Source organism: Octopus bimaculoides, chromosome 14 (assembly GCF_001194135.2).
Source record: "Octopus bimaculoides isolate UCB-OBI-ISO-001 chromosome 14, ASM119413v2, whole genome shotgun sequence".
NCBI classification, from domain to species: domain Eukaryota; kingdom Metazoa; phylum Mollusca; class Cephalopoda; order Octopoda; family Octopodidae; genus Octopus; species Octopus bimaculoides.
Window position 1 is genome coordinate 19068173 of NC_068994.1, and position 12432 is coordinate 19080604.

A 12432-nucleotide genomic window follows, 5' to 3' on the forward strand; every position below is an offset into this window, starting at 1 on the left:
GGTGGCACATAAAAGACACCATTTCGAGCGTGGCCGTTGCCAGTATCGCCTGACTGGCCTTCGTGCAGGTGACACGTAAAAGCACCTACTACACTCTCTGAGTGGTTGGCGTTAGGAAGGGCATCCAGCTGTAGAAACTCTGCCAAATTTAGATTGGAGCCTGGTGTTGCCATCTGGTTTCACCAGTCCTCAGTCAAATCGTCCAACCCATGCTAGCATGGAAAGCGGACGTTAAACGATGATGATGATGATGATGATTCTGATATCAAAGTTCCTAATTCTGGTGAATTGTCTATCAGAGAAATACTTCTTAAGGCTTGAAATTTAGTGGTGGTGGGGTTAGTTGATTGCATTAACCCCAATGCAACAGGTACTTAATTTATCGACCTTGAAAAGATGAAAACCAAAGTCAACTTCGGTGAAATTTGAACTCAGAACAAAAAGCCAAAAGATAAGGTTGCTAAGCATTTTATCCAGTGTACTTATGATTCTGCCAGCTTGCTACCCACCAAAGTAATAAAGAGAAAAATATATGAATGTAAGTACATAAAACACATATAGAAGACCCAAGAAGACATGGGATGAAGTCCTGAAGGACAACCTCAGGACACTGAACTTTGACAAAGGACCAAAATATCTGATGCCTTGCTGTACTCCAAAAGACTTGTCTCCACAGCAGAAGTGCTAATGCTGCTATCCCTGGAGTAGAGGATTGGCCTGCAAGAACCATGTGCTGGTGCCATGTAAAAAGCATTCATGCCAGTGCCATGTTAAAAGCATCCTGCACACATTGTAAAGTGTTTGGCATTAGGAAGAGCATTCAGTCATAGAAACCAAACCAAATCAGACTGGAACCTGGTGCAGGTCTGCTGCTTGCCAGCTCTGGTCAAACTGTCCGACCCATGCCAGCCTGGAAAATGAATGTTATAGGATGATGATGATGATGATGATGATGATGATGATGATGATGAGTGTTTATATAGATACATGTACCTTCATTTACACGTAGTGCAAGTATGTGTATGCATGTGTTTGTCACTATGAGAATGCAATTGAAATGTAATAAAAAAACAGAACAGAAGTATGCTTACTTGCAGTATAAATCTTGAGTTTCTGCACTGACTGAATCTTGAAATTCATACAAGCTGTTTTTAGCTTCTAGAAGCTATAGAAAAGAAAAGTCAAAATTCAAGAAAAAAAAGCACATAAGTGTAAATAAAATGAAATATATTTGAAATCCTATTTTGATGCTTTATTTTAGAAATATCAAAAAGGAATAAGGAAAATAACATGATAAATGTAGATAAGGCTATATACACTGAATAGCAGGTTTAACATCACCACCTAGTTGTTGGCTGCCTTTAGCAGAGTTAACTCTGATCCAAGCATACTGACCAGACTCCCAGATTCTCTCACATATTTCCAGCAGATTTTCAGGCTAAGTATCACCCATATTAATCTCAGCAGTGATTGAAGGATCTGTAAAGTTTATGGACATTACCCATTTTTGCCTGACCAACACATAAATGCTGCAAAGCATTTTATCCAACGTGCTAATGATTCTGCCAGCTTGCTGCCCACCAATATTCAGTTGCTTCAACTAAGGCACATTAAAGACCCTTACCTTACTGATACTTCCAAGGGGACAAATGATAAAGTCAACCTCAGAATCTAGAGAGAAAAACTAACTACTGTAAATACTTTTCATTCAAGGATATCTTCATCCATTCTTTCTAATGTACTTATAATATCTAATATGATTCACATTAAAATCTTAGCCATTAATTTATAATTTATGGGTTTAATTTTGGCTGTAAATATCAAATCAAAGTATGGTATCTCATTATGGTGGATATATCTAAAATAGCCTCACTAAGGCTAAGTGACAGCTAAATATATATCTAAAGATATATTTAAAATAGCCTCTCTAAAGTTAAGTGACAGCTAAATAAGTGAGATACTTGTGAAGCTAGACTAGCACAATTTCATGCTACAGTTTAGTAACTGGAACCCCCCCCCCCAGCTAATTTGAGAAGCTCCACCATGCAATCAGTAATAGATGCATGGATTCATCAGTGTACCTATCCATCTTGTTCCAATCTCTATAGTAAAACTTTAGGTGTAGTTTATGATTTAGACAAAGTAAACTGATGTAGCTTGGAGTGTGTGGACCTCATAGGGTGGTCATTTATATATTTGTGTTTGCTGTAGTGAAAAATATGTGGTAGTTAGGAAAGAGGGCAGTCAATTTGGCTAGCATACAGGGTAGTTAAAACCCATGCTATGCTACTAATAACATATATTTCCAAAAAGTGATGAAAAATTAGGGCCATATTTGAAATTCTGAGTTTAAGAACATCCCAGTCTGTGAAATGGTTTGGCTTAACAAGGTGTGTATTAAGCAGACCTGGTAACAAAAACAACAGGTGTCACATTTAACCCTTTAGCATTCAAACAAGCCATGTCTGGCCCAAATATTCTACCTGCTTTGTGTTCAAACCAGCCAGATCCAGCCTTTCACACAAACCCTATATTGCCATTCTAAAAGTAAACAAACTCCTCATCAAAATCCCAAAGCTACAGTATAATACATGATTCATTCAAAACAATGTGAATAAACAAGCATTACATTTGACAGAGTAATCTGAATACTAAATGGTTAAACTTTATAACATTGAATTCAGTCAACATCAAGAAACAAAGTATAAAGAACAAACAACTAAAAAAAACAATTCTTAGTTCTATGGAAAATGGGCACCAAGATAATATAGAACCTCTCTGTAGGCTGTAGGAACACCGCATACCTGAAAACTGATTTTATTGATTTTTTTTCAGTGTTAAGTTCAATTTGTCCATGGACAAACCCTATGCATGAAGGAATGAAATGCTAACAACATACAGACTAAAATAGTTAAGATTTTGACATTTTACCAACAATAGTAGCAACCACAGGTAAAAATAAAATTGTTATTACCTTAAGGCAAATATTGATCAGTGGACTTCTACGTTCTTCAACAATGAGATGAGCCACAAACATTGCATGTTTGATTAACAGGTAGATCCATGTTTCAAAATGTTGATCAAGGCTGGTCCAGTTTTCCTCAGTTAAAGCTGCTTTGGCCTGAAATATACACATACAAATACAATATAATACAATGCAAGCATGCATGCATACGCACATACATATGTATGTATGTCATTATTCAGTTTATTTCAAAATTTTTTGCCAATAGAGAAAGAACTGTTTTCTAACCTAGATCCAAGGTTCCTTCATTGGAATTTCAACATCAACAACAGGGTATTTTTGTTTGTTTGTTTGTTTGTATGTATGTATGTATGTATGCATGTATGTATGTATGTATGTATGTATGTACGTACGTGCGTGTAGATTTGTATGTTTTATGTATGTATTCCCATGGATATAGTTACATATCTAGACATGCTCATATATATTTAAATGATAAACTTCCGGAAAGTTTTACAGATTTTACAGTTTCTGTGATGGATTAGATTTGTAGTCTTCGAATTACCTTTCTCCTTCCTGGTTTTGAGAAGTCTAATTTCTCAAGACTGGTATTTAGGCAGTGTGTTACATATCCCAGGGTCCCAATAATTACAGATATAAACCTGAACTTGTAATCTGGATAGAGTAACATTAGATTCCTCAATAGTTCAGCATAGGTGTTCTCTTTCTCACTGATCTTCAGCTTTATGTTAACACCCGCTGGGCAGCTAATTTCCACAACTGTGCAGTTTCTCTTCTCTACCCCAAATGAGCCACAGTGCACTTGAGCACTATATACAATAAACTCCTTATAATTATTTATTAAAAGATAGATCCTCGTTAATTTGTGAAGGAAGAGTTGAAGGAGATAAATCTATTTAAACAATATGTCAAAAAAAATTAACCAAATTTCTTTACTGGGAATTATGACTAAAGTTAAAAACAATTATAGCAGATATATAAACAAAAGGGAATGACCAACCAATCAAAAAACTAGAATGACTTAAAAGTGAGATTCCTTTTTTCTTAAGATGGACAGAGAATAAAAAGCTCAAAGTGATTGGAAATATGTAAAAGAATTTTAAAATTTACAAAAATCTTACATAGATAGTGAGAAAAACAAACTACTTTCCAAAAAAATTTTTAATATTATTTATCATCATCATCATCATCAAACATCCATTTCCATGCCAGCATCGGCCATAACTATGATCTCACTTCGTTTGACAGGTCATCTCAAGCACAGTATATTGACAAAAGTTTCAGTCACTTGTCACTGCCTCCATGAGGCCCTACATTCAAAGGGTGCTTTTTATATGCCACCAGCATGAGTGCCAGTTATGCAACACTGGCATCAGCCATAACTACGATTTCACTTGGCTTGATGGGTCTTCTCAAGCACAGCATATCTCCCAATGTTCAAAGGGTGCTTTTTATGTGTCAGCTACACAACACTGGCATCAACCACAACCGCAGTTTCACTTGGCTTGATGGGTCTTCTTAACCACAGCATATCACCAAAGGTCTTGGTCACTTGTCATTGCCTCCATGAGGTCCAACGTTCGAAGATCATGCTTCATCACCTCATCCATGTCTTCCTAGGTCTCCTTCTTCCACAGCTTCTTTCCACTGGTAGAGATCAACACTTCTTTACACAGCTGTCCCTGTTCATACACATTACATGACCATACCAACACAGTCATCTCTCTTGTATACCATATCTGATGCCTCTTATACCCAACTTTTCTCTCAAGACACATTCTGTTGTACAAGCACACTGACATTGCACATCCAGCAAAGCATACTAGCCTCATTTCTTTCAAGCCTTCACATGCCCCTGATGGTCATTGCCCGTGTTTCATTGCTATGGAGCATGGCTGTTCATACACAAGCATCATTATTATCATTATTATAAAATTGAATGGTATTTTACCATAATCTAGTACACTGAAATAATATTTAAAATTACATATAATACTAGTTTAGAATTTTATAATAAATTTCTTGTAATCAAAAACGAAATGAAGAAAATTTACTGCATTAACCCTTTAGCATTAAAACCAACCTAATCCAACCCAAATATTCTACCTATTTTATGGTCAAAGTGATCAGATCTGGCCCCTCAAACCTACCCTACAATGTCATTCTAAATATAAACAATTACATCTTCGAAATTTTGAAGCTATAGGATAATGCATGATTAATTCATAACAATGTGAGTAAGCATTACATCTGACAGAGTTTTCAAAAGATAACAGCTGTAAACTTTCAAGCATCAAGCACTAACATAAATTAAAATTCCATTATTACTTTCTAAAGTATTTGAGAAATCAATTAATTTTATGTAAAAATTTGAAGGAAACTTCCTTTGAGCTTTTCCTTGTATTTTATGCAAGCTAACAGTGTTTCAGTTGAATTTAACAATTTTTCTGTCACCTTTTTCAGGGACAGCTTGATGAACAGTCAATGGCATTGGAGAGCATAAAGATTAAAATTGAAGGTGAGAAAAAGTTAGCTGACATGGAGGACTGGAAGCCATGTGAATATTGGAAAAAATTACTGGTACCAGGTAATTACAGGTAATTACAGGTAATTACCTGTATCAAAAAGCTGACATCATGACTGCTGCTTAATGCTCTGTAAACACTGTAAAGGTTGTAAGATGTGACATGGACATCATGAAAACCAAGCTACCCCAAACTGTGATGATCTTTGAGTGTGTCTCCAGTGAACATGAAGTCATGCTGCCCTACATCTTCAAACGGAGCCTTCAACTCAATTCAGCTGGCCAAAAGAAGCTGCTGGAAACTGTGATCAAACCCTGGCTGGAGAGGGTTACTGCTGGAAGGTCATGTATGTAGCAACAGGATTCAGTTCCTTGCCATACCTCCGAAAAGAGTCAGAAGTGGTTGCTGAAGAATTTCTATGACTTCACCACCCACAATTTCTGGCCTCCTAATTTCCTGATTTTGATCTCATGGATCACTGTGTGTGGGGTGTGATTGAGAAAAATACTAACTGCTCTGCTTGCAACTTCAAGGCCGAACTGATGGCCAAGATCAGAAAGGTGTTCAAAGATCTTCCAAGGGATATAATGAGAAATGCATGTGCCAGGTGATGGAAACTTAGGCTTAGTTACTTTGAGTAAACTGTTATCTGTCAGCCATAATCTAGTTGGTATTTTTGATTTTTTTAAATACTCTTATTGCTTATTGGACAGGACATTGTGTTTTCTTTACCTTTTATGCAAACTGTAAAATGTAGCCCGTAATACCCTGCAATTTAAATTGATATTGTTAAAACCTCTCTACCTTTGAATAGGAAGAGAAATAATTATAGAATTAATAAACAATAGTTACCTTTCCTAGAAGACTGATAAATTGTCCAGATTCATTGCTTTCTGTTAAGTCCAATGGTAGCTTGTTCAAAACAGTATCGCTAATTAAAGTAATGGTATTAAGGATTTGATAGATCAAGAAATCTCGGTTAGCCTATATTTATAAGATAAGAACAAAATTAGTTGGTTAAACCAAGTTCAGTAAATATAAATATACATAAACAATTTTTAGTCTTACTGTGAAAATGCTTTTGAACTACAGCACTGGTTACTAACAAGCCATTACTTCAGAAGCAGTCCCTGTATAACTAATTCAAATGCATTTGTGTCATCCGTTATGGTAATGCTAAAGGTACATGCCTTATTTTTGCATTGCCCAATAGATTTCAAATTTTGGCACAATGCCAGCTAGTTTGGGGGAGGAGTACGTTGATTATATTGATCTCAGTGTTTAACTGGCACTTATTTTATCGACCTTGAAAGTTTGAAAGGCAAAGTAAACCTTGATGGAATTTGAATTCAGAATGTAAAGACAGAAGAAATGCTGCTAACCAATTTGCCTGGTGTGCTAATGATTCTGCCAGCTCGCCACCTTAAAAGGAAAAGATGTCCAGAAGCAAAGTTAGACTGAACCAGAGACTAAGTGGTTACAATGCAGACTTCTTAATCGCACAGATATGCATACATGTGCAGCATTAACCAATATATTAATACTCTGTTTAGAAGAGTTGCTGTTGCAAAGATAAACAAGCTTGGAGATGAATTTCAGAAATCCTTTACATGGTAGATAAATGATAAAATGAAATTAATATATTCATGTTGGATATATATTTTTATATGTAAGTATATATGAATATATTATATATTATTGGCTGGTTTGTTTCTTAGCTGCATCTCAAACAACAAGAACTCAGAATCAGTAATCACAGAATGTTTTCCCAATCTTATTTAGTGTCAATAGCCACACCACATTGAATCATGCGCCCTCTTGTGTCAGCATAGCTAAATATTCTGGCAATCTGTTTAGGACATATGTTGATGCTAAAATGAAAAAAAGGTTCTGACTTAATTCTAGAAAGCATTAGAACAGTGGTTCTCAACCAAGGTCCATATAAGATTTTGTTGTTAAAGTTTATCTGCAATAAACTGGTTATACTTCAACAATACTCTCTTTTAGTCTTTTACTTGTTTCAGTCATTTGACTGTGGCCATGCTGGAGCACCGCCTTTAGTCGAGCAAATCGACCCCAGGACTTATTCTTTGTAAGCCTAGTACTTATTCTATCGGTTTCTTTTGCTGAACTGCTAAGTTACGGGGACGTAAACACACCACCAGCGGTTGTCAAGCGATGTTGGTGGGGAGGGGACAAACACAGACACACAAACACACACACATATATATATACATATATACGACAGGCTTCTTTCAGTTTCCGTCTACCAAATCCACTCACAAGGCTTTGGTCGGCCCGAGGCTATAGCAGAAGACACTTGCCCAAGGTGCCACACAGTGGGACTGAACCCGGAACCGTGTGGTTGGTAAGGAAGCTACTTACCACACAGCCACTCCAGAAAATATTTTAATTTTTTATATAATTCCTAATATTTAATCATAAAAATGCAGTAAGATTTTTTTATACAGTGAATGGCTATGGATGTCCAGTAGAGTGAAATAAGAATCAAAGGAGTCCAAAGGCAATTAGAATTTAATAATAAGAAAAGAGGATATGATGAAGGTGCAAACTACCTCGGCTGATTTGTTATTTGGTTCAGCAATACAAACTGTCAGGGCTTCTTGTAAAGTAGGAAGAGTCATTCTAATTGTATGTAAGCAGTTGGCAAGGAGGTCTTGAAGCTGCTGCTGTCCAGCAAGATTATCATGGTGTCTCATGCAGATCTTGTTTAGTAACAGTAACTCATCTGACAGCTCCTGGAACCGAAACAACAAAAAGATTATTAAAAAGAAACACAACAAAAAACAAAGACAAAACTATCAAAGACATATCTAATTAGAATTTAAGTAACTAATCTTTTGACATTTTTATTCTTTCCTTTCAAAGAAGATTTACAAAGAAGAAACAAATGCCAGATTTGTTAAGGAATGGATACAAAAGTGATGCATAGATTTGTATCTAAGATAAAGCAGTGGCTTCATCTCATATCTTAGTTTCTTTGCTGAATTCTTCCTTCACGGTGATAGTGTTGATGACTATATAGACCAATTAAATCAATCACATTTACAGTTGCAAAAAAAAAAAAAATGTGAATAAAGCAAGAAATTGATTAAGAAACATAAGCCGACAAGTCATAAATCTGTAAACACAAAGATTTGTGCACTTGAAAATCCCAACCACGTATTCTAAACTTTCTAATCCAATTATTATACCAATTATACCGAGTTATCATCATCTTACAACAATTAATTCTGGCATAAGATGTTTAGACAAAAATTATTTCCAAGAAGGATTCATCATCATCATCATCATCATTATCTAATGTCTGTTTTCCGTGCTGGCATGAGTTGGATGGTTTGACTGAAAACTGGTAATCTGGGGAGCTGCACCAGGTTTCAATCTGATTTGGTATGGTTTCTACAGCTGGATGCCCTTCCTAATGCCAACCACTCCAAGAGTGTAGTGGGTGCTTTTTACATGCCAATGGCACGTAACACTGGCATCAGCCATGACTACAATCTCACCCGGCTTGACAGGTCTTCTTAAGCACGGCATATTGCCAAAGGTCTCGGTCACTGGCTCCATGAGGCCCAAAGTTCAAAGGGTGCTTTTTATGTGCCATATAATAAATCATCTATATTAGACTGATAGGGCCAGCTGTACAAACTTTCAAGACTTAGAACATGCAGTCCTGATCACAGGTTTTAGAGCTGCGGTAGAAGACTCATTTGTTACTGATGCTATGTTGAGTCTGTGGCAGCCACTCAAATCTGAGTAGCTTAATCTACCCAGCTTATAACTTAGAAACGCAGGCATGAGGAACATTATATATTTGACTTGTAACAAACTCAAATTTTTTCTTCAGCCTACTGAAAGAGAAAATGAAAGCTGAAACAACTAAACCACTCCCAAACAGATACCTGTGATTAGAAAAGACTCTGCATATCACTTGGGTACTTTATTGATCCATAATTGATTGTTTTTTAGTGTAACAGAGAGAATTCTTCAGTGTTGAATTATAATCTTACTCATTGGTCTGTTTAGTATTGATATTATTCATATTAGTTACTATACAATTGCTGTTAATGTTATTGTTAGAGCTGTTGGTGCTAATGGTGCTGTAGACTTTGTTATACTAATGACAAAGCATATGAAATACATAAATATAAAATATATTCTAGGATCCAACAAAAGTAACGATGGATGTATTATTATAACGTCAATGCTAATGCTGGTGACTGTGGATGGTGGAACATATTGTTGTGATGATGGTGGTGGTGGTGGTGGTGGGGGTCATAATGGTATGTATCAAATAAAATATTCAAAAACAGAAGTTACTTGTTTCAGGAAAAATGGGCTTCCATTTATTATATGCCATGGAAGGTTGAATTTTAGTGAGAAGGACAGGGGAAGAGTTTGGAGAGAGTATATGGAGGGAATTATGAATGAGAAGAATGAATGGGATCAGAGGGTGGAAGTTGCTGTAGTGGAGAGAGTTAGTCAGGAAAAATTAGTAGGGGCAATGAAGGAGATGAAAACAGGAAAGGCAGCTGGACCATCAGAAGTAAGTGTGGAAATGATAACTGCAAGTGGAGAGATAGGGATTGTTGTGATGATGGAGCTTTGCCAGGAGTGAGCTGGATGGAAGAGGAATGCCAGATTATCGAGCACTAAATGTGGTGGTACTGATCTTTAAGGGAAAGGGGGATGCAATGTGTTGTGGGGCATATAGGGGAGTGAAGTTATTAGAGCATGCAATGAAGATTGTGGAAAGGGTGTTGAAGGGGAGAATTCGGAAAATGGTGGATGTGGATGAGATGCAATTTGGTTTTATGCCAGGAAAGGGGATAATAGATGCAGTGTTCATTGTAAGGAGATTGCAGGAGGAATACCGAGATAAGGAGAAGGTGTTGTACATGTGCTTCATTGATCTGGAAAAGGCATTTGATAGGGTTCCAAGGAAGGTGATTGAGTGGGTATTGAGGAAGAGAGGTGTGCTAGAGATAATAGTGAGGGCAGTGATGAGTTTGTATGAAGGGGTAAAGACAAGAGTTAGAATTGGATCGGAGCTGTCAGAGGAGTTTGCAGTAAAAGTTGGTGTGCATCAGAGATCTGTGTTATCACCATTGTTGTTTGCAATAGTGGTTGATGTGGTGACAGAGAGTGCAAGAGAGGGATTGATAATGGAGATACTGTATGCGGATGACCTTGTTCTAATGAGTGAGACAATGGAGGGATTAAAGAAGACATTTCAGAAATGAAAGGAGGCGTTTGAAAGCAAGAGTTTGAAGGTAAACCTCAGAAAGACAAAGGTGATGGTGAGCAGGGTGGAAAGAGAAATGTTAGTGAGTAAGGTAGGACTATGTGGTGTGTGTGGGAGGAGGGTAATGGCAAATGCGGTGTTGTGCATGAAATGTGGGAAATGGATTCATGGTAGATGTACGAAAATGAAGGTGATCCTGAAACTGGCAAGAGAGTTTGTTTGTAGAAGATGTGAGAAAGGAACTGGAGGACTGGCGGAACCAGTGGAAATGGTGAGAGGGTTTTGCTATTTGGGAGGTAGGGTGGATGTAAGTGATGGATGTGAAGCAGCTGTGACAGTAAGAGTGAGATTTGGCTGGGTGAAGTTCAGGGAATGTAGAGCGTTATTAAATGGGAAAAGGTTCTCCTTGAAGATGAAAGGAAGGGTTTATCAGAGTTGCATGAGATCTGCAATCCTGTATGGGAGTGAGACATGGTGTCTGAGGGAAAGCAAAATGGCAATTATGAGAAGGACCGAGAGAGCAACAGTGAGAGAAATGTGTGGTGTGAAACTATTGGATAAAAGGAGGACTGAGGACTTGATAGGGATGCTGGTGTTGGAGGAATTAGTGGAACAGCTGGCAAGGGCAAATGGAGTGCGGTGGTACGGATATGTTTTGAGGAGGAATGAGGATCATGTTCTGAGGAGAGTGCTTGAGTTTAAAGAAAATGAACTGCGAAAGCAAGGTCGACCATAGAAAACGTGGAGGGGATTGGTGGAGGGGGAGATTGGGAGGGTTGGTTAGAGGAGGGATGATGCTCAAAACTGGGCGAGATGGTGCGAGAGCGGTTGCTGTAAGAGTGAGGTAGACCCCCCCACCACCATTAACGGGGACAAACCCAGATTTTAAACATTGGAATTCATCATCGTCAATGGCATAGAAGTAAACAGGATGAATGGATGGAGCCATGTGTGCATGTATGTGTGTGAGTGTTCATGTGTGTGTATGTGTGTGTGTGTGTGTGTGTGTGTATACGTGAGTATTTAACAAAAGATGTCATGACAATCCCATATGCATTTTTTATAAATTAAATGTATATATTTTATTTAAAAGATATTGAAATCAATTTTACATTACTGCAGTATTTCTTTTTTTATACAAATATGAACTGACAATGTTTTATACATATTTTCTCAAAACAAAAGAGTGTGTTTGAATGAGTGCATGTGTGTGTGTAAATGTATATGCATATTTACAATTACAGTTGCAAACAAGAAAAAGAGATTCAATGCATGTGGTAGGGTTTATTTAACTGTATAAATCCTGAATCAGGAATCTTGTTAAGAAGTGAATCATCAATTTTATACAGTAAACAAACATATATCTATCTATGTATTCATGTGTACATACACATAGCTATAACTCTCTCTCTATATATAAATATTGGAAATGTGCTGTGCGTGAGAAGACCCGGCAAGCCAAGTGAGATCGTTGCCAGTGCCCCTGGACTGGCTCTTGTGCGGGTGGCACATAAGATGTACCATCCTGAGCATGACCGTTGCCAGTACCGCCTGACTGGCCTTGTAGGGTTTTCGAGCGAGATCGTTGCCAGTGCCCCTGGACTGGCTCTTGTGCGGGTGGCACATAAAAGACACCATTTCGAGCGTGGCCGTTT

The 12432-nt window shown here is 37.4% G+C and overlaps 1 protein-coding gene across 1 annotated transcript in view; it reads right to left on the minus strand.

Annotated features, from left to right (window-relative positions):
* Positions 1-12432, minus strand: part of LOC106874078 (uncharacterized) — a 63510-nt gene that overhangs the window by 12301 nt on the left and 38777 nt on the right. The window contains exons 6-9 of the mRNA XM_014921672.2: positions 8088-8270; positions 6364-6495; positions 2975-3121; positions 1092-1165 (exon numbers count right to left, since the gene is read on the minus strand). Of these exons, the coding sequence (XP_014777158.1) occupies positions 1092-1165; positions 2975-3121; positions 6364-6495; positions 8088-8270 (536 nt within the window). The remainder of the gene's footprint in view (positions 1-1091; positions 1166-2974; positions 3122-6363; positions 6496-8087; positions 8271-12432) is intronic.